This window comes from Lotus japonicus, chromosome 3 (assembly GCF_012489685.1).
Source record: "Lotus japonicus ecotype B-129 chromosome 3, LjGifu_v1.2".
Classification (NCBI taxonomy): Eukaryota; Viridiplantae; Streptophyta; class Magnoliopsida; order Fabales; family Fabaceae; genus Lotus; species Lotus japonicus.
Window position 1 is genome coordinate 1,763,610 of NC_080043.1, and position 21,843 is coordinate 1,785,452.

A 21,843-nucleotide genomic window follows, 5' to 3' on the forward strand; every position below is an offset into this window, starting at 1 on the left:
TGCATCGACAATTCTCAAAGAAAAATATATTTTGAAAGATTAAAAATCAAACCATGATTTTTTTTTATTACAAGAGGAAAACAAAATCAAACCTTGATTTAAAAAAACGCTCATGATTATATTGAAATTTCATTTTATTACAAGGAATTAAATCCGACCTGTGTTACATTTAACAAAATTTTGATCCTTGCATTTAGCATCTAGTCCAAAAGTTCATATGTTCAAAACGTAGTCCAACTCGATGGAGTGATTACACAATGTCATATCAATACAGCTACACTATGTGGTTTCAAGGATTAAAACCCTTCAGAGTTTCAAATTGTAAAAGATCTTACATACAACTCAAAAGATCCAAGTCATTGAGTCAATGACTGCACCCATCTGTAGTGGTTTTTTCACAACTCAAGACCATCATCCATATACTGATTTGACTTTCAGATAGAAATAAAATTGAATGAAAAGAATCAATTGTCATATTATACATGCTAACTAAAAATGAATCATGAAGAGTATCATTCTGGTAAGTTGCTCCAATTATCTTCCCCTGAGAGCTGCAAGACGAGCTGCCAAGTCATCATATTCTGGTAAACTAGGATGCACATGCCCCACTGTCCTTAACATTTCTGGTCCTAAGGAAGCAGCCCTTCCATGCCACCTTAATGTTTCCTTTGAAGAAGAACTTGTGCCTTCAAAAGGAGGAAGAGATGTCCCTCTCACAAAGTTTGAATCTTTATGCATTCTGTTTTGTTGGAAAGGATAACTTTCTGTACATGCTTTTCCTATGCCTGATTCATAAGGAGATTGTTTCTTTTCTGCATCCTTTGAATCACCATCATTCTCAATCTCAGGTGGTTTTTTGAGAGGTCTTCTCCTGACTGATTTTGGTACTGGCTTTTTCGGAACAACTGGTTCATGAAGATCATGATTTGATGACTCCTTTTCTGGTAGAGGAGTTTCAGATGTTGTTTTCTTCAAGTTGCTTTCACTTTTGTCAGAATTTTCTTTGACATAAGGAGGTGGCACGAGCCCATAGGAAAATGGCCTCTTAACTTCTTCTACTCCATCCTCAGATACAACACCTTGTAATGAACTGGAACAAGCTTTTGAGCCATCCTGAGGTGAATTGTCAGTAGTTCTTTCTTCATTTCTGCTGCTTTGCATCCTCCATGAGTCACTCATACCCTTCCTCCTTGGAGCTGGGGTGTCTCTTTCAATTCCTTCAGATGTATGAAAGTCTCTTCCATCTCTCCGTTTGACCCCACAATCCGTGTCTTCTAATGTAGGGGTGGCAAAGTCATTGTTCCGGTTCCATTTTTCATCACCATAATCATTTTGTGGATCATGTTCAGGCTTCTCCTGCAACAAGTAGCATTTCTTGCAATAAGTCATCAGTCATAGGAGAAGCTTTAAGTGTGTGTTTGCTTCCTAGCTAGGGAACCTTTATAATCAACTTTGGATCATAAGAGAAGCTTTAAGTGTGTGTTTGCTTCCTAGCTAGGGAACCTTTATAATCAACTTTGGATGATAATATAGATGTTTGAGAGTCATTTTCTGCAATTGATTATGAATTCTGCTAGAAGTTAGCGAGAATAGCTTCTGTGATGAACATAATCAATTCTAAGATTTAACAACTCGGTTGTACAACCCTGCCAAAACTACTTTTTTCATAAATGAATCCAAATATGCACTAAGTTGTTGACATAGCTGTAGAAGGTAAGATGAACCTAAATCATCATTGAACTTGCTATCTATCATGTTTAAGCTGTTGCTATAGAAAAACATGTGTAACCTTGAAAGAGGGTACTTGTCAGCTTGATATATACTTGCTTAGTCCCCTTTAGATATTAATTCACGAAATGTAGCTAAAATCAATTATTTCTGGGGGAGATTAAGAGATCACAGTGCACTTCTAATTATTCCAAGTCTAATTCTAATTGGTATTTAAGCTGAAACACATGCTTGATTTGTTAAGACTGCAAACAACTCAATGATAAGAAAAACTTACTTCATGTAACAAAGGGGGTGAGTAAAGTCTCTGCTCCAAAGCCTTTCTATCCCATTCTATAGAGAACTCTTGCGCGACATCATGCAACAACCGGATTTTCATTTCTTTGGAAGGAGGATCTTGCCTCAACTTCTCTACAAACTGAGGAAAAGCAATTATTCAAGTAAGTGGTGGAAACAAAGATAGTTTTAAGAAAATAATTTCAGGTTCATGGATCACCTCTTTACTGATATAAGGTTCAAGAGAATTCCCAAATTTCTCTGCAAACAATGTTCTCATGTCGCGTAGCTCCGGCAGATCAGAAAACCTTGCTGCAGCATAAACCAGTGATGGTATAGCTTCCTTGCATTCATCAGGGCAATCCCTATTGAAGAAGATTGTAAGATATCCAAATTGAATCAAAGGCACCATATAAAATGCATAGCATTCAATAAAGCATGAAGAAAAGAGAATCATACTTGTGCTTACAAAGGTATCGAACATGATCCGATATGCATCCAACAAACTTCGCAATGAGTTCATAGCAAGCAGACATGTTTTGCTCAACAAGAAGCCCTTCAGCCTGGTTCAAAAGTGCAAGAGCTTAACATCCAAGTTGATTAAGATTAACAAAATAAGCCTAATTTTTCATTAAGATTAACCAAGTTTGATTAAGATTAACAAAGTTTTAACAATATAAAACAAACACAGTTCAGTGCCGTATGAATCAAATTTGATAATTAATGCAACATGTAGGGACCATTAGGAATCTTGATCAAAGAAATTTACATAACAAATGATTGAGGAAGAATAATTATTATTCCTCTAAACCACCACCATTCAAGCCGAATATAGAGGTGATTAAATTAATTAAAGGAAAAAGTTAATATCCAGAGAAAATGATTATCCAGATTAATCATAAATCAAGTTGAAGATTAATTACCCTTCCATATGCATTGTAATCAAGGCCATTCCTGAGAAGCTCAGCAATATCTTTCTTGAGAAATTTCTGCACCGCATTCCTTTTCTTCCGAATCGCGTCGAGCCTCGTCTTTGTCAACTTCACGCACGATTTGCTGTTTCCGCATTCAAAATCCAAAACCATTCAGAATTAGAAACAAACAGGTTATGAACAAAAATTCAGAAAAAACAGAGATTATTACCATTTTGAATAGAATTTCGGCTTCAACAACGTGTCGAACATTTTTCATTCACCAGGAAATTCGAATTTATCAACCTGGAAAATTAAGAGATGAAAATTGAAAATGCAAGAACAGAATCAAGAAACTAGCATTCATGAGAGAAAGAGAGAGAACTTGAACAAGATGAACGAAATGGAGCTGAACCTCTTTGATTATCAAGTTCAAGAAGGAAACTCGATTGATGAGAGAGAGAGAGAGAGAGAGAGAGAGAGGGAGACGGTGAGTGCAGAAGAAGAATCTAAAAAATCGCAATGCAAGAGGAAGAAAGTGAAGAAGATGAAAAGGCCATTTGGAAGAAGCTGAGAAGCATGTGCATGCCACGTCCGAGAATGCTAAAAAAGAGAGAGCTTCTTGCCAAGAATCTTATAGCGTAAGTTATTGTACAGAGTGTTTGGATAAAGTCTGAAAAATAATGGCTTATGATCTAAGCTATTTTGAGTTTCTAATTAAGTGTTTATGGAAAAAAGCTTGTTTGAACTTATTCTTTTTGGTGAGCCCATGATACTATCCATCAGCTCACCCGTGACCACAATATGCGTTCTATTTTTATAGGTAAGGATCGAGCCCTCGGCTCATGGTTAAGGGACAAATTGAACTAACTACTACGCCACACCTTGTGATTTCTTTGAACTTATTTTATAGCATAATCGCATACGCAAGAGTTTCAGAGAGCTTGTATAAATTGTTTAGAGTCTATCTATAAGTTATTTTGAACTTATTCTCATAAGTTGTTCAAATTAGTTTATTAAGCTTATTCGCATAATGCTTAAACGCATCATGGTCATGTTTGGATGGACTTATTTGAGTATTTTATAGCATAAGCGTTTGTGCAAGTGTTTCGAAGAATTTATGTAATAATCTATGTCCTACTTATAAGTTGTTTTGAACTTATTTTTATAAGTTGTTCAGGGTAAATTATGAAATTATTTATAACTTATTTTAATAAAAAAATTAAATAATTTATGAATAAAAGCTTATGGGATATAAGTTTATGTCCATAAAAGTTGTTCTTAATCTAGTTTGGGCTCATTTTAATAATAATATAAAGTTTTCTTATACATAAATGTTTATGTGATAAATGTTTTTTTATTTTTTTTTTAATTCCAACTCGAGTGTGGTGAAGGCCAAAATGATGAGGAAAATGGTTTATCTTACTCTTTTTTACGAAAGCAAAATATCTATTGAAAGGGAAAATGTCAAGATATACAACATTCGTCTAAAAGGATAAAAAAACCAGATAAGCTGGTGACGATCCAACCCACAAAAGAGCAATAACTTAAAACAAAGTCTTCATGCATGCGCCCACGGGAAGAAGCGGTTGCAACACCAGAACCTGCTAAGGAGAGAAACCCACCGCCAGACGAAGCATCAACCACGCCATAACCTGCTAAGGGGAACACACCACCCCTAGATGAAGTAGCCATCGCGCCAGGTCCAAATGAGGTAGGCCCTGCGTGACGCACCAGAACAATGTCGTCGTCTCTATCTTGCTCATCCTCTAGCTCCCCTCCATTGTTGTTGTCAATCCCCACCTCTGATCCGTGACCACGCAATGCACCACCAAGCCTTGAAGCACTCGTTGCCACCGCCAAGGGAAAGTGGAACCCTAGCAAAGCACTTTTCCATCACTCCAATTATTTAATTCTTTAACTTAGTTATTATTCTACTTAGAATAACTTAAGTGAATTTATCTTAACAATAAACATTTATATAGAATTTGTTCTAAGCCTATTTTATAAAAAGTTGTCTAAATTATTCATGAGAAATTTTGGGTTAAATAACCTATCATTTAATAACATTGAAGATAAGTGAGTTGAAAATTCTATATTTTATTTATTCATTTATTTATAAAAAAACCTATTAGTCTATTGAGTTGTAAGTTAGTAACTCACATGAGTCATACAACACCATTCTATAAGTCACTCAAACAAACTTACAAATAAGCGATTATACATATCTATTTTTAACTTATTTCAATTCCTTTATCCAATTAGTTTATGCTTATGCCATAACATTTACCGTACACAAACATTTAGTGTGTGTTTGTTTGATATTCTATCTACACAAGTGAAAATATGATTCCACATAATCCAACACATAAATGGATAAGCACAATTTTATAACAATACAGTCAATCAGACAGTAAGGAGAACGAAGCCGGCGTTTGCTTTCGTTAAGGCAACGAAACCAAGTGTGTGGCAAGCTGGAGACAGGGACAATAACGGTTTTAGTTTGACGTACGGTTATTAAACAGTGACAGAAACCAAAACAAAAGACAATATTCCCGGGGAAAATAATGATTTGTTTTTGCGTAAGAATCGATCAAGAATGAAATTATCCAAATAGAGAAAGCTCATTCTACTGATTTTTATTTTTGGAGATTCTACTGAATTGATCAAGAGTAATCAAGATGGATATTAACCATTAAAGGCCACTTTAAAATAAAACCCTGTTACAAAATTAAAGACTAATTTGATTACTCTCGTCTGTTTATGCTTCTTTGTTTTTAGATTCAGCTAGTTAGTCCTAGTTTTTCTGTTACTTTTCCTCGTGTAACAAAAAAAAAAGACTAATTTGATCATTAATTAGATTATAGTTAAAATAAATTCTTAATTTAATTCAGATTGATTTTTTTTTGACTACAAAGCCTTGAGAGGGGAAATACACTCTCATAGTGACTCATTCGTCATGATCTGAAGACATAATAAAATAATCGACCAACCACTGCAATATATCACTATTCTTGATTGAAGAGGTCATTGTTCATCAATAGTAACTGGCCATAACCAACTTTAAACCATGTGCATCGAATTAACATGATCTCTTTATCACAACATATTTATCAATTTTCTAATCACAGTTAAGATATTATTGTCTTAGATAAGAAAAGAATGACAAAGTCTAGAGATATCAGTATCACTTAAAAAAAAGTGAGTTTAGTGCCATATTTTTTCTGGCATTCAAATAACCCGCCACTATTTTACAACATCATCAACTTTTCTCCGTGCCATCACAGAGTTTTCAAGTCCAATAGCGAAGGATCATACTCCTTCCATGGTTCCTTTTCAGGTTCACACCTTATCCTTTCTTTTCTCCCTTGAGTTTTCATTTCTGTCTCCGGTGCATCTACAATTGGAGTGCTAGTGTGCATGCTTTTGCCAAATGTAGTTGAATCTCGCTTCTGCATTTTTCACCTGTGTTAGTTCAGTTTTTCCTTGAATTTCATTTCCATTTGCCTTTCTTAGTTATTGTTTGTTTCACTGTAATGTAGATTATCATGCTTCTGCGATTCGTCTTCGAGATTGGTTGATTCATGAATAGATCTTTTATTTAAATAACTACAGAAAGTCTTTTGGATTCCTATTCAGTTTTATTCAAAGTTCATTTGGATGCTTATGTAGGAATTCTTCCAACTTGGTTTATTTAAGTTGATTAACATTGTTTTAGTATTTAGTGAAATATTTGTAGGAGAAATTTTTTAATGTTAGGAAGTGGAATATAGCCTATATTTAAGCGAGTTAAAAGTTAGGTTCTACCAAGTGGACACAACTTTGTTTCTCTGGGTTCAAATAGCGGTTATAGCAATGCTATAGCGCAGCGCTCTGAGGGCTCACTGCTACTCCGCTATTTGCCGCTTTGAGGGCTTGAAATAGCGGGTTTTTGGCTTTCCGCTATTTCCACAATCCGCGATTACCAACACTGGGGTTAATACATGTCAAATGTGAATTTTGAAGCGTATATTAGTTAGTTACTTAACCCTTACTTGATTCTAGTCTCGACTCTCGACTCTCAAGGAGTGTTGTGGAAAAACTATATTGAGCTTCAGAAAGCTATTCAGAATCACACGAGTTTCAATCTCATTTGAAACCTTATTTGGTTTGATGAGGTTAAGATCCCTACTCCCATTCCCCTCGTTGTCGTTTTCAATTTATCCTGTATTCTTTCGTCTTTTTATTGATTCTTTTTGGCTGAGATAATTGGTTCTTATATTTTGTTTTCCATTTGTGTTCTAGCTCTTTGTGAAATAACTTAATTGTCATCTATTATAGTGGAAATTTTGAACTAAAATTGTTTCTATTCATTGGTAAACAGACATATAAGTTTACAACCAATAAGGATTAAGGAGTAAAAGCTATACTTCCTTGAATCTAGATGTAGACTATCTAACCGAGAACTACCACAGTTAGAACTTCAGCCAGCCAATCAGTGAGGTTATTAATTTCTCCTAAATCTTAAGAAGTAGAATTCAAAAACTAAGAATTTGTTACTCATTACGGATTAAAGTTGAAGTCTGTGTTCATAAATGCAATCATCTAGTTGGGTTACATAGTGGTACAATTATCTTCCAGACATATTAGAAAGTGTTACATACTTACATCATTAAAGGAATGATGTTCTTGCCTGCTGTAATGAACCTCCAACTCTTCTACAGTTACATTGATGAAGAATTAGGCATCATGGTTCATATACTTACTATTTGCCAACAATTACATTTCTATCTTCATGAAGTTTTAAACCAAGTATTTGAGGCATGCCAAAATCAAATATTTTAGGATTTATCTCTTTATCAAGCAATATATTCCTGCTTTCAGGTTCTGTTGCATCACTAGTAGTCTTGAATTATTGTGAAGATAAAAAAGTCACTGAGATGCCTTTAGTGATGTTAGTTCATTTTCCCAATCTATCACATTTTTCTATTTGCGTCTGAATTCATCAAGAATCCTTAGCAGTAGGCAATGAGCTAAAAGCCTAAAACTTGTCTGAAGTTCAATGATCTGTCGGGATAATGACGAACTGCTTAACAAGTCCAAACTTCTTTTCGAGATGTACAAGTTCACTATTATTCTTTCATCTCTCTCGAAGCAACAATGCTTTCAAAACTTAACATTTTGTCCTCATTACTTGCCCTGTCCTCCATTTCAATATTCATTGCTTGGTTCATTTTTCCATCCCCTGGTGATTTGATATAAAAATAACACTATTAAGAAGTCTTTGAAAATGATAATGCCATATTTAAAATTTATCATGTCAAAATTACCTTCTGCTTTGTCTTTTCTTCGCAGGGTACAGCACAAGTAGAAGATGAGGGATATTGCAAGGGCTGCTCCGACCCCAATGATAAGCCACATCCACCAGTTGTATGCTGATGAAACAAGATGATAGAAGACTAAATCAATTTCATGCCAAAGTTGTAAGATATATATCCTACTATGTTTTTCGTCTCTAACTAATCTAGAAACAATTAGCACCCTGTGCATGTATTATGACTCAAAAATAGTTGCAGACATCTATTTATTGATGCTTATGTATAAGCTCCTTTAAACTCAATCTTCTAGTGTATTGTTCGACAACTTCAATTAATAGTTGGTGATCACCAAACCAAAATAAAATGCTAAATTTTGTCCCCAACATGTTATTCCTAACTTATTGAGTTTGTAATGGGATAAAACTAGAAATACAAATTACACACAACCACTTTGCAGATTCAGGACTTGGACATACCTTTGTGGCTGTCATTTCCTCCATATTCAGGTGGGCAAAGAGAACTTCTGATGAAGGAGCTGTATCCGCTTTGTTTATCATAGTACGTTGTCCACAGCATCACACCTCCATAGTTAGGGGACTTTTTTATGACAGGAAGAATGTTACATGCCAACGAATCAGCAGGAACATAGCCATTATTTGCTGCTGCTGGAGATGCAGGCAATCCTAAAAAGACTTTTCCCACTTTCAATGATGCTGTCCATTGATTCCATGAACTCAACAAGTTTAAGGCATTGCTTTGGGTATATTCACACTCAGGATTGTTGTAGAACTGTATCCAAACAAAGTCAAAAAATCCCGTGTCAAGTGCAATGCCCAGTTCACCATCAGGAAATGGGCACTGAGGTGCTGCACTCAAGTAAACGTTTTGTGCTGAGGTGCTATGTGACTTGAGGTCACGTGCAAGTTCCTCCCAGTGTTTCCCTGTGGAGTTCTCTATATCAAAATCAATGCCATCTAATACAGCATCCCCAAGTGGACGCGAATTCGAGTTGTTGCCACCCAAGAAATTGTTCCACAAGTAATCAGAAACGGTTGCAGCATCATCAGAGGAAGCTAGACTGTAATCTCCAACGGCTCCTCCAATGGACAGCAAGACTTTGATCCCTTGCATTTGGCAACTCCTGATGTCTGTGCTTAAAGCAGTGCAATCATTGGAAGAAGGATCACAGTGACTTGCCAGGTTCATTTCAGGGGTCTTGCCATTCCCAAATTTGTTCAGGAAGGCTATGATTACATAGGAGTATTTCCCAGTTGCACATGTTTCTCTCAGGCTCCATTCATCATCATTTTGTCCCCAGTAAATTGCAATGTCGTTGTCCAATTCTGTGTTAGATGTGATATCTACAAGGAGGACTAGGAAGGTAAGAAGTAGCACCAAATAGGAAGAGTGGATTTTTCTATTCATCCTGTTTTTTATTCATCCAGTAACTTTCTGTATCCACATAATGTATATGAGATGACCAAATATGAGTATGACCCTCCATTTTAAATTCCATTATGAATTGGACAACCAGTATTACAATTAACACTAGCAAACAAATTTATAACAAGCATTTTCTAATACACTAGTTATCATTAAATAAATTTATTTTACAATGAAGGAGTCAAAATGGAAGAGATGATCTCTTTGAACTCATCGTCAACTATTCTAACGCTGGCAAATGGCAAGCTTGCAGGCTCACCTTCCTTCATAATTTTCATCAAATTGTGGTATGTTTCGTTACTCGTATAGCTGTTTTGTTGTCCTTCTTTGGTATTATCCCGATAATTGGAACAACATTGAGCATTTTTGTTTTGTCCGTATAAATCGGCAATTAGACATGACATGAAATAGAGCACTGACATATGTTATGAAGAAAAATACCCGACATGAATTGACACAATTGGTCATAGATTTCAAGTTTAACTCCCACATCTCCATAGGACGAGAGTTCGAATACCCCTGTATCTAGTAGCATTTCAGTTGGTGCCTCCCCTTCTTAAGGAGATCCTCTGACGCTCCTATCTAAGAGTGAGACTCTGCTAGCCTCCCCAACATGCCTTCCCCGGTAGTTGGAGGTGTCATCTCTCTATTCTACCATTTTTATCAAAAGAAAATAATATAGAAAATACTAACAATCCTATTTGAAAGAAATCATGGAGATTTGATTGTGTCTAGCTCTAAGCGTGAGAGACGTGTTAGAGATCACACATTGACTAGAGATGTGATTAAAATAGTATAACTTCAAAATAGAGTTAGACCTCCCTCAGATTTTAAAAAGAATTCCAAAAGCTAGCTCAAAAGTTTAGGGTGATGTTCATTATACCTACTTGTTTAGCCATACATGTCTATTGGGACGTCAACATATAGTAAATGATATGAAATTTCCAAATGGGAACAATGCTTATGGATTTCTTTGGAAGAGCCCTTCTCTTCCTCACTCTGACCTTCACATTGAACTTCACAAGCCTTCAGTGTTTAAAGCCTGGCGATGACACATTAATGCAAAGAGATTACTTGGGACTAGGAACACTCACCTCGGCTTCTCAGTTCTACAGCCTAAGGTTCACCAGAATGGCACATGATCATAATAGTGGAAGAGTGTACCTAGGAATAACAAGCAGCGCAGGGTGGTTTCTCTGGCTTGCCAACCAGAACACCCCACTTCTTAAAGGACAAGCAAAACTTGTTATTGATGATTACGGTAGCTTGAAAATCATGTACCACAATGACAAGGAGGCCATTGTTTTATACTCAAGCCAAGCTGAACAAAAGATCAATGCCAGTGCCACTCTGCTCAACACAGGCAACTTTGTACTGCATCAAATGAATACAGATGGAACTGTGAAACAGGTTTTGTGGCAAAGTTATGATCACCGAAATTACATCATGGTTCCAGGAATGAGGGTGGGATTCAACAAGCTAACAGGGCAGAATTGGACCCTGACATCTTGGACAAGCGAAAACACACCAGCTACTGGTTCCTTCACTCTTGGTGTGGACCCAAACAGCAAAGAGCAATTGGTCATATGGTGGAATGGTACACTCTATTGGACTAGTGGACCATTTTCTGATGGAAGTTTCAGCAATTTGAATGCAACATCAGGGAGAAATATCAACACCTATTTCACCTATGTTTCAAACGAAAATGAAACATATTTCAGTTTTAATTCCACATCATCACCCTCGCCTTATTTAGATTACATTGGTTTGAATCCATTTGGTCAACTATATGGCAGAGTCTCTGTCTCTTGCAGGAGTGCACGTGTTAGAGGTTGCGTGGCTCAAAGCTTCCCAACCTGCAGAAACCAAGGTGCTTATTTATCCATCACCAACCCTCAGTCTGGTAACATGTCACCACCAAAAGGGTACAAGAACAAGGAGTATGATAAGCTTTCTCTTCATGATTGTGGAGTCAAGTGCTTGAATAATTGCTCTTGTTTTGCCTTCTCTCACACAAACGATGACAACTCTGGCTGCCAGATATGGAGTAGAGGGAGCAAATTTGCTTCATCTAATTATGGGCGACCAATTTATTTCATCCCTGGAAATATCACTACCAATGGCGGAAAATCTAAGGGTAAGTTCATAGTGTGTTTGGATTTCTGTTGGCAATGCTTAAAAACACTTTCAATGAAAATTCAGTCTTACAATGGATTGAAATGAAACTGCTTTCAGGTGAATGTAACAAAAATCCAAACATACTAAATAGTAATGTAGGTGCAATTATCTCAGTCAAAAGCATGATTAGCTTTTTCTTTTTTCTTTCTTTTTAATTTATATATATTTATAGTCATAGTATTGAATTTGAACCTAGTAGAGAAATTAATATGCTGGGAAAGAAACAGATGGAAATAATATAAAGCTGAAGTATGAAAAATGGGGGAGAAGTGGAGAAGGGTAAAGAAAATGCTTGGATAGTATATAGGAGAATGTGGGTATAAGAGACAGAAACTATCTCTCTACTCAGATTTAGGAAATATATGTGATTTGTAATTAGGAAGGAAACTATACCTCATTAATTATGATTTTATTATCAAATAAGGAATATAGTGTTAAGGTCTCACATTGATGAGCTTTATTATATTTGCACAAGCAGTTTCAACCATGATCATGAACGTTACAAAATAGAACATGAGTACTTGTTAAATGGATTTCCATGCTATTTATCACTTTCAATCATCACACTTGAGCTAGCTTTTAGGACAGAGTTTCGCCTAATCCAAATTCTAATATGAAATGTCAGTTTTTATGATAGAAAGTTTGGTTTTTGTTAAACGTGTAGCCAACATGAGGAAGTTATGGATAGAAAGTGTGATTGGCGGAGCTCTATTGATACCCGTATCTGCTATTGTGTTCTATGTATTGTGGTTGTGGAGGAAACACATAATAGAAGGTAAACTTCTGCATTACATTTTTGCAAGTCTCTTGGGTTTGTTTATTTAACTTCAAATTTTAACCTTCTGCTTGTGCATATCATCTGTAGCAAAGCAAAAATGGAAGCGAAAGAAGATGTTATATGATATTGGAGGGATTGCAACACCTTCCCAATCCCCAGTATACAGCAAACGCAAAAGAAGTAAGAAAATTCATACCACAAAGTATGGGATGCACATGTTCAGCTTTGAAAGCATTGAATCAGCTACTGACAATTTCTCTTCAGCAAATAAGCTGGGTGAGGGTGGCTTTGGACCTGTCTATAAGGTAAGATATTGTTAGAGTTGAGACTTCTATTTTTCTTAGCTATGATGGTCTAGTTGATTATGAAGAACTAGTAGCTTATGATGTCTCAGTTACTTTTCTTTTTGGTAGAAGTTACTGCAGACCAATCTGACTGATCACTGATTGCACTTTACTGCCACAACCCATTCCTTTTGCTTATCAGACTTCCATATATGATCTGTTACTATATGTAGACCAACTTGTAAGATATCTATGTAATTTTTGTAACAAACATTACTGAAGCTTGTAATTTTCTCTCTTCTCCTCACAGTTCTTCCGCATATTTTTTTTTTCTGTTTTCTTTACATGGTATAAGAGCTCCATTGATGTTTAAGGGTCTGCGAGTCGCTGTTCGGCTGCCTCTTTTTTTTTTCTTCTGTTTTCTTCACATGGTATCAAGAGCTCTATTGATCTTTAAGGGTCTGTGAGTAAGTGAAAACCAGTACGAAAAACCAATACAAACTGGAAAAGAAATACCCAAGAAACGGTATGGCATGCACCAGTAGTTCTTTGCCCCCACCTCCAATATTTGTTGGAGAAAATTATGATTTTATCCTCTGAAAAGATGATAAATTATTTAAGAGCTCAAAGTTTGTGGAAAATGGTAGCAGATGGGAGCAATCGAACCCTTTTACCAACAGCCCAATAGTGACTTAAATAAGATTTCACAATAGAGAGGAGTAACAAAATAAGGAGGATGAAGAATATGAAACTATAAAAGGGTTTTCAGCTAGACTTTCAAAGATGGTCATACAAATCAAATTGCTAGGTGAGGAGCTTAGTGATCATACAAATCTATATGGCTTGAAACAAGCACCAAGAGCTTGGTATGACAGAATTGATAGTTATCTTCGTGAAAAAGGCTTTAAAAGAAGTGAGTATGAAGCTACTTTGGAACTATTGAAGAAGTTTCATACAGAGAAGTGTAGCCAAACAGATAGCCCTCTTGCTGTAAATGAGAAGTTGTCACTTAATGATGCAAGCAAAAAATTAGATTCTTCTGTTTATTGAAACTTAATTGGAAGCTTATTGTATCTTGCAGCCACTAGACCCAACAAAACGAGTATTGAGATATGTAAGGGATACAATTGATTATGGTTTGTGGTTTCTAAAAGATGAAAATGGAGAGCTTCAAGAATATGTAGTTAGTGACTAAGCAGGAAATATAGATGATTCCAAGAGCACCTTCGGTTATGTTTTCTTATTTGAGCTGAGAGTGATGATTTTCTTGGAATTTATAAAAAAGGAAGTTGTAGACCAATCCTCAGCTGAAATTGAGTATATTTCAACTGTAGTAGCGAAAGATCATGCTATATGGCTTATAATAATTATGTTTGATGTGAAATAGCACCAAAAGGAAGCTACTGTCATATGAGTTGATAATAAATCAGTCATTGCAATTGCGAAGAATCATGTTCAACACAGAAGAACTAAGCACATAAGGATAAAATATCATGCCATCAAAGAAGAAGAGAAGTCAAAGGAAGTGCGCTTGGAGCATTGCATCTCTGAGAACCAAATTCCAAACATTATGACCAAAGTATTATCAAAGAGCAAGTTTGATGCTCCGATATCAAAGCTTGGAGTGTTCAAGAAAACTCTCAAGGATCAGTGATGTAATTGAGACCTTTCTCTTTCTTAGCTATGATGACCTAGTAACTAATGATGGCTTAGTTGCTTTGTTTTGGTAAAAGTAAATGTTGATCAGTCTAACTGGTGTAGTGGTTGTACTTTACTATCGCAGCCCATACCTTTTGCTTGTGATACTTTCATATGTGACCTATCAGTATATGTAGACAGACTTGTAAGATATCGATTGAATGTTTCTAATATACACCATTGCAGCTTGTAATTTTGTCTCTTCTCCTTCATGTTATTCTACCTCTGTTTTTATAGATATATATGCACCTTAATTGAGAGATGAAATTTCCACACCATTATATTTTTCTTTAAAGAATGTCATTATCTTTGGTTGTTAATGAGATTGACTATTAAATAAATGTTTCAGGGACAATTACTTGATGGGCGAGAAATAGCAATAAAAAGACTTTCTACAAGCTCATGGCAGGGGTTAACAGAGTTTAAAAATGAGGTTAAATTAATTGCCAAACTCCAACATACTAACTTAGTCAAGCTTCATGGTTTTTGCATTGAACGAGAGGAAAGGATGTTGATCTATGAATATATGCCCAACAAAAGTTTGGACTTTTACCTTTTTGGTAAGAACAACCTTTACTTGATCTAGCAAATTTAGTTAATTTAACAATAATTTGTAGAGTTGAGTCAAAATGTCATATGCCTATGTTTGTACTTATCATCTCTCCATTATCTGGTATAGATTCCAAAAATAAGATTTTGTTGGATTGGAAGAGACGATTGGGCATCATACAAGGAATAACACGAGGGATTGTTTATCTCCATACATATTCAAGACTAACAGTAATTCACAGAGACTTAAAACCTAGTAATATTTTACTTGATTCTGACATGAATCCAAAGATATCTGATTTTGGTTTGGCAAGAATATTTGGATTGAAAGAATCCAAACAAAATACAAATCGAGTTGTTGGAACTTAGTAAGTACACCTATAAACTTGAACTCTATTTGATAGATTTATATATATATATATATATATATATATATGTCAATATAGTAGCTGCTTTTTTAAAAGCAAAGTTAATTTTTTGTTTTATTTGTTATTGCAGTGGCTATATGTCTCCTGAATATGCTTTAAATGGCATTGTCTCACCTAAAATTGATGTTTTTAGTTTTGGGGTAATGGTGCTTGAGATAATTAGTGGAAAGAAGAATGCTAGTATTTATGCTTCAGATTATCCACACAGTCTTCTAGGACGTGTAAGTGTTATTTCTCCCAAACGCCATATGTTTGCATATTTAACTCGCAAAATGAATTGCTAACAATCTCATGCCATTTGGTCATTTCTCAGGCTTGGGAATTGTGGAATACTGGTAAAGCTTTAGAATTAATAGACCCTATATTAAATGGGTCATGTGATGTCAATGAAGTTTTGAGATGCATTCATATAAGCCTTTTGTGTGTGCAAGATCAAGCTGAAGACAGACCAACTATGTCAGATGTGGTATTTTTCCTATCAGGTGAGGCTATTCAGCTTGCGAGACCGAAACAACTAGCACTCTTTCCCCATAAGAAGAATAAGTCTATATGTCCTATCATTGATCAAAATGTTCACTCTATAAATAGTGTAACAATTTCAACATTGAGTGCTAGATAAAGGTTCAGAGATCTTTCAGATGATAGCCACACTGTTTCCGCCACTTCGAGCCATGTGTGGTGAGAAACACTATTGGATTATATTTAGAAAGTGGTCCAAGAACAAAGAATTGTTTGATAAATTTGAGGAGAATGAAGGATTGATGGTTGTGCCATGGATGAATAACTACCTTAAAAGCCAGAATTCCGGCAGACCAATAGTGCAATCTAATCCGCTAGGTTAACAGAGCCGCCACTCCTGAACTCATGATTCATGGAATTTGGATATCATCACAATGTGGTTGGGGAATCCTAAGCTGGCTCGCAGAAAGAAAATATTTAAAAGGACAACCTGCTTCCTGCTTATATGAAGCTTCCACCATGGCAGGGTCTAGGAAAAGCCCTCACAACAGGTCTAGAAAGAAAATATTCAATTCCTTAAAAGATAGATTCATATAAGGAATGACAGATAAAGTATCTCAGAGAGGGAGAAGAGAGGGAATAGGGACAGAGAAGAGAGAACAAAGGGATAGAAGGGGTTTCATTATCTCAACAATATGCAACATATCTCAATTACAAGGCCAATCCCTATTTATATGCGTAACATCTGCCATACTGGTGAAAAGACAGTACTAAACCCGCTTTATAGATGGTATATCATGGACTGCTCATATTTTACAGTGACAATATGATCAGGAAGAGCTCATTTATGCCACATTTGAATGATGTAGGATTTATTTTCTTGCTGTTCAAGCCTTGTTTTATCTATTATTTTCCCTTAAAAAGCTCCAAAATGACAAGATTGTCGTTTTGTCTAAGTTATGCTTCTATCCCATTGAATTCAAATTTGTGCCTCGCTTCCCAGTCTTTTAAGTATGCAAAATATTTCAGTTCCTATCACATTTAATCCATGAGCAGCGTAAGAACATCTGACAAGTAGTGAGTTCAGATGAGAACTAGACTAAGACCCGCGCGTTGCGCGGGGAGATACAATTGAGGTAATTGCAGTGAAATCACCGATGATTGCGAATTGTATCTTTTTCCTAGTTTTCTAATGGAAAGAGATCAGCCCCAACAACTAAAATAAATTCTAATATTTACAATAAACTGTAGTATAAGAATAAAGATTCCTGCGCTAGGAAACCGGGAATTGAGTTTGGAGCCCCACCCCTTAGGCTTTGCACCCCACTAAAACAGATACGGAATTTAAATTTCCGTATCAATACGGAAAATAAAATTCCGTATATGTTTTAGTACATAATGAGTGGTTGAAAATGTGACACGCATGCTTAAATACAGTACGGAATTTTAAGTTCCGTATACGGAACTTTAAATTCCGTATTTGATAAAGTGGGGTGCCAAGCCCCATAGGTGGGGTGCCAAACCCAACTCCCTAGGAAACCTAATCATCAACTCTCTGTAAAGAATTCTATTGACAATATAGCAAGAAGACCAGGAACTCCCACAACTTTGTTACACATATATATAGGCAACTGGCAAGCCCATGATCCCATCATCAACAATGATTTTAGTGGCAAATTGAAATCAGTCCTAGAAAATGAAGCTCCATTAAAATCATCAAATTCAACATTAGTTACCTGAGTACGTATCAGAGGCGCATTCTCATCAACAATTTCCTTGTTCCTCCTTGATTTTGTCTTCTCTTCCTTCGGTGCAGGAGTTCCTGCCGTCATTTTTATCTTTTCAGTTTCTTTGGTCCTTTTTTTTTTTAAAAAAAAGTTTTAAATCAGCTTAACAACTCTGTCAAAAATAAAACACACCTACTTTTCATGTTGAAGAAAGGACTCAAACTTTGAAGCAACAATCCAGCTGTAACAAAGAAAATGAAATCAAATTTCAAAATTTGATACCCAGTGGAGAGAGAGAAGGATATGGAAGAAACTAAACTAAAAGACATGGTCATGAACCTAATAGAATGTTGATCAAATTAAATATTTGAACTAACAACACATGTTCAAGGTGGTATTAGGTTGGGTAGTATCGTTATGTTTAGGGTCTTTGCTTTTGTATATGGTTGTTTTTACTTTTTAGCTTGTCTCTTTTTCTTCTCTTCTCATCTCTTGTATTGGGTTGAAGTACTCCTTGTACTTCTATCCAATATTTTGCTTATTGCCTATAAAAAAAACACATGCAATTATCGAAAATAAGGTAGCATGATACAATGTCTAGGACTCTTAGGAAGAAAATCCAAATCTTCAAAAAATGTTATCTCAACTGTCAAGAGAGGCAATACAGACAAAAATGATCTACTGACTAACAACTTTATACTGTAGGCCATCAACAGCCAAACATAATTTCCCCACAGTCTACATGCTAGCATAGTTTTGGTATGAATATGATATACCTGGGGTGTTCTATCTAATATGTTTTTCGTTATGTCTAATCAACATAATGAAAAATTATTTTTGCTCTTGAAAACAAAAAAATGTTCCAAAAGAACCTTACCTCAAGATAATCTTCCGTCCTAACTTTTTAGATTGTACACCAGTAACGGATCTAACATGGGAAGAGATGAATATCAATATCAATAACATGTTACTTTGAATAAGGAATCATAGAATGTTCTTAATTATGACTCATCTTGACAGATAATTAATACCAGATTACCCAATGACAATGTTTTGGGAAAAAAAAAAGGTTGTCTAAATGACCCATAATAAAGTTTGGGTAAAATAACCCACCATCCAATCACATTAGAGATAAGTGAGTTGGAATTTTTAGATTTTATTTATTAATTTATTTCAAACTCATTTATCTCAAATGTGATTGGATGGTGGGTTATTTAACCCAAACTTTATCATATGTCATTTAGACAACCCTAAAAAAAATATATAAAAATCATATGACACATACCTCATCATCTCAATTCATTTCAGCCCAACAATCATCTTCAGCTTTGGAAAATTGCATATGAAGATTAAATACATGTGGTCATGATATTTTGCAAAAGTATAAAATGAGAATACAGCAAGAGACTTCAAAAATAAGTGTTTTCATGTACCTATGTTAACACAGTTGTATCCAAGCTTGGAAAGGCCAGTAGAAATTGTTGGAAATATTATGCCACTAACTTGAAACCAAAAATTCCGACAGACCTCCGGTGTAATCCAATGCTGGGTTTACTCCTCAAGGTTAACATAGCCGCACGTAAGATACTGTGCTCTCAGTACTTAAACGTGCTGAAGTTTCTACAACAATGCTCTGAATTTCAAGTTCAAGAAGAAGATTACCCACTAAATATATTTATCTTCTTTTTTATATAAACACCAGCCACTTGAAGCCATCGAAATGAAGCCGAAGAAGCATTTTTCTCACGGAATTTTATTTACAATCAAAGCCAATTAAACTAATGTTAAATGCCATGATGGAAAGACGTTGCAAACCAAAAGGACCGGAAGAAAAAATAAGGCTTGACTGAAACTGATATATGGAATCATAAAGAGGAACTTAAAGGTGGAGAAAGCAAGCAAAACACCTTTAAATTAGAGTAACTGAAAGAGATTATTTGTGCCATTAAATTAATCCTTCAGAAACCAAGTCATTAACTGTAAATAAATGGGAAAATTTTACAATTGCCAAGTAAGGTGCGTGAGTTATTGAGAAAAGGAAAGGGTGAGAACGGCTTTTGGTATTATAGCAATGGGAAGATTACAAGATGTTTAGAGAGATGGCAAAGAGAAGAAGCAATCATCCAATGTGACACGTCAGTAAAAATGATGAGTTGGACACTGTTGCAAGGATTATAAATGATGAGGTGGCGACGCTATATTGCGCGCTTCACAATTCCTATATATAAATAGATGTGAATGACAAGTAAGGAGCTATTTATGGACTGAAAATAAAACAAATATGTAATGGTAGCCACTAGACAAACAATCAATAATAAAACTGAGCAGTAAAATAATTCAAGGATGGAGAATTGCATAAGCTAAAATTGGACTAAGTAGACAAATCAGAGTTCCATATGACTTCAGTAATTGTTGTAAAGTTCTGGTGTCCAGAACAAACAGAATAGGATCATGATTTATTGTCCAAAGCAAGGGCATCAATATGATTTACTGCATCACTTTCAAGTTTATATAAATGCAGGATAATTACAATGACAACTAATGATGCATCCAAAATGCTAAAAGAAAGGATCACCACTGAAGCCACAAATATATCAACTAAATTGCTACATCTGAAGTCTTAACTATGGCAAACAGGTTACACTCTACACTACAGTGATTGTTGGGTTGAAAAACTAAAACTCTAAATTTCAGGTAACCAAGTGACCCAACTTAACAGTAGTCACAACGTTAGATTCAGAACTACGTACAGGATATAAATTAAGAACAATAGAGATACATATGCAAAATTTTCAAGACAAAATCATTAAAAGTACTACACTCAATTCATTACAACCATATCACTTTGCATAACTACACTATAGATTAAATTTAGAACAGTAATTGATAATTTTAAATCAAATCTCAGTTCAGTCTTCAGACTCAGAGTACATTAAAATTTCCTGCTATTTGTCTCTTACTCTGTCGTTTTGTTCTACTCATGCTTTCTGATTGGATTGCCATGTGTTCATCACTTGTGTCTAATTTCAGACAGACCAGCTGGCTCACCTTGCCTTATGACAAAATCATTGTAATATTCATCTAACTGTTGTAGATTTCGATGACATCCCAAAATATGGAATAATATTTATCCCTTCAGCTATTAGATAGATAGAGTTCACAAGAACTTGATGAGAGAAAAAGAGAGAGAAAATAAGATCAGCAGAATTCTCCTTCTCCCTCTATTGCTATACCTCATCATCATCTTGCTTCACCACTCTGAAGCTGATGATGACATTGCCATTTACGGGGGTCAACACGCCAAAGATGGGAACCTTACAGAAACATGTGCAACAAGGAAATACTCCTATGTCATGATAGCTTTTCTTTCCACCTTTGGGAAAGGCCAGACCCCTCAAATCAACCTGAATGGTCATGGTCAGTGTGAGAATGGCTGCACTGAGATGGAGACAGACATTAGGAACTGTCAAAAGCAAGGGATCAAGGTGATGCTCTCCATAGGAGGAGGATCTATGAACTATTCTCTAGGTTCCAATGATGAAGCTAAAATTCTCTCAGACTACTTGTGGAACAATTTCCTTGGTGGCTCGTCCTTGTCACGCCCATTTGGGAGTGCGGTATTAGATGGCATAGATTTTTTCGTAGTGCGACAAACACCATACATGGAGAGCCTTGCATGGCACCTCAAGTTACACACATCAACACAACAAGCTGTGTACTTATCTGCAGCACCTTATTGCCCATTTCCTGATCTTGCACTGGGTTCAGCTCTTAATGACGGTCTTTTTGACTATGTCTGGGTAAAATTTTACGATAATCCTGCATGCAGTTTTAGCCATGGAAATTATGATAATGCTATGAATATATGGAACCAATGGACCAAGTTACCAAAAGGAGGGAAAATATATCTGGGTTTGCAAATATATCAAAAATATACTGATTATATTCCACCTGATGTATTGGTATCTAAGATCTTACCTATGATAAAGAAGTCATCAAATTATGGAGGGGTAATGTTGTGGTCAAGGTACTTTGATAAAAAGAATGGATACAGTGCCTACATTCAAAATTATACTGTGTGTACACA

General features: G+C 35.6%; 3 protein-coding genes and 1 pseudogene across 6 annotated transcripts; 2 read left to right on the top strand and 2 right to left on the bottom strand.

The window, feature by feature from the left end:
* Nucleotides 1-152: 152 nt before the first annotated feature.
* Nucleotides 153-3,527, bottom strand: LOC130746179 (uncharacterized). Its single transcript, XM_057598726.1, has 7 exons — nucleotides 3,331-3,527; nucleotides 3,148-3,221; nucleotides 2,928-3,060; nucleotides 2,464-2,567; nucleotides 2,225-2,369; nucleotides 2,006-2,146; nucleotides 153-1,356 (listed from the first exon to the last, which is right to left on the bottom strand). The coding sequence occupies exons 2-7, from the start codon at nucleotides 3,186-3,188 to the stop codon at nucleotides 535-537; spliced, it is 1,386 nt and encodes a 461-aa protein (XP_057454709.1). The 5' UTR covers nucleotides 3,189-3,221; nucleotides 3,331-3,527; the 3' UTR covers nucleotides 153-534.
* Nucleotides 3,528-6,538: 3,011 nt separating this feature from the next.
* On the bottom strand, nucleotides 6,539-18,086 carry LOC130746180 (acidic endochitinase-like). 3 transcript variants are annotated; one of them, XM_057598729.1, is made up of 5 exons: nucleotides 17,949-18,086; nucleotides 17,766-17,851; nucleotides 8,689-9,573; nucleotides 8,225-8,329; nucleotides 6,539-8,139 (listed from the first exon to the last, which is right to left on the bottom strand). In XM_057598729.1, exons 3-5 carry the CDS (start codon nucleotides 9,416-9,418, stop codon nucleotides 8,027-8,029), a joined length of 948 nt encoding a protein of 315 aa, XP_057454712.1. In that variant the 5' UTR covers nucleotides 9,419-9,573; nucleotides 17,766-17,851; nucleotides 17,949-18,086; the 3' UTR covers nucleotides 6,539-8,026. The 3 variants fall into 3 exon arrangements, with proteins under 3 accessions (XP_057454712.1, XP_057454713.1, XP_057454710.1); XM_057598730.1 differs by having other exon boundaries at nucleotides 17,953-18,079; XM_057598727.1 differs by lacking the exons at nucleotides 17,766-17,851; nucleotides 17,949-18,086 and having other exon boundaries at nucleotides 8,689-9,760.
* Nucleotides 9,822-17,026, top strand: LOC130746176 (G-type lectin S-receptor-like serine/threonine-protein kinase CES101). Of its 2 annotated transcripts, XM_057598724.1 has the most exons (8): nucleotides 9,822-9,942; nucleotides 11,470-11,792; nucleotides 12,498-12,608; nucleotides 12,699-12,916; nucleotides 14,943-15,153; nucleotides 15,273-15,510; nucleotides 15,641-15,791; nucleotides 15,884-17,026. In XM_057598724.1, the coding sequence occupies exons 1-8, from the start codon at nucleotides 9,842-9,844 to the stop codon at nucleotides 16,187-16,189; spliced, it is 1,659 nt and encodes a 552-aa protein (XP_057454707.1). In that variant the 5' UTR covers nucleotides 9,822-9,841; the 3' UTR covers nucleotides 16,190-17,026. The 2 variants fall into 2 exon arrangements, with proteins under 2 accessions (XP_057454707.1, XP_057454706.1); XM_057598723.1 differs by lacking the exon at nucleotides 9,822-9,942 and having other exon boundaries at nucleotides 9,951-11,792.
* A 2,840-nt stretch (nucleotides 18,087-20,926) lies between the features above and the next one.
* Nucleotides 20,927-21,560, top strand: LOC130709502 (hevamine-A-like; annotated as a pseudogene).
* The last annotated feature ends 283 nt before the right edge of the window (nucleotides 21,561-21,843 follow it).

Bases quoted from the DNA above. Each gene is read 5' to 3' on its own strand.
- LOC130746176 (XM_057598723.1), top strand. From the start codon at position 10,604: ATGGGAACAATGCTTATGGATTTCTTTGGAAGAGCCCTTCTCTTCCTC. The intron at 12,917-14,942 runs GTAAGATATTGT...TAAATGTTTCAG, and splicing joins GCTTTGGACCTGTCTATAAG to GGACAATTACTTGATGGGCG. The intron at 15,792-15,883 runs GTAAGTGTTATT...GTCATTTCTCAG, and splicing joins CACACAGTCTTCTAGGACGT to GCTTGGGAATTGTGGAATAC.
- LOC130746180 (XM_057598727.1), bottom strand. From the start codon at position 9,637: ATGAATAGAAAAATCCACTCTTCCTATTTGGTGCTACTTCTTACCTTC. The intron at 8,330-8,688 runs GTATGTCCAAGT...TTGTTTCATCAG, and splicing joins AGGAAATGACAGCCACAAAG to CATACAACTGGTGGATGTGG. The intron at 8,140-8,224 runs GTAATTTTGACA...TCAAATCACCAG, and splicing joins AAGAAAAGACAAAGCAGAAG to GGGATGGAAAAATGAACCAA.
- LOC130746179 (XM_057598726.1), bottom strand. From the start codon at position 3,188: ATGTTCGACACGTTGTTGAAGCCGAAATTCTATTCAAAATG. The intron at 2,147-2,224 runs GTGATCCATGAA...GCTTTTCCTCAG, and splicing joins AACCTTATATCAGTAAAGAG to TTTGTAGAGAAGTTGAGGCA. The intron at 1,357-2,005 runs GTAAGTTTTTCT...TACTTGTTGCAG, and splicing joins CACCCCCTTTGTTACATGAA to GAGAAGCCTGAACATGATCC.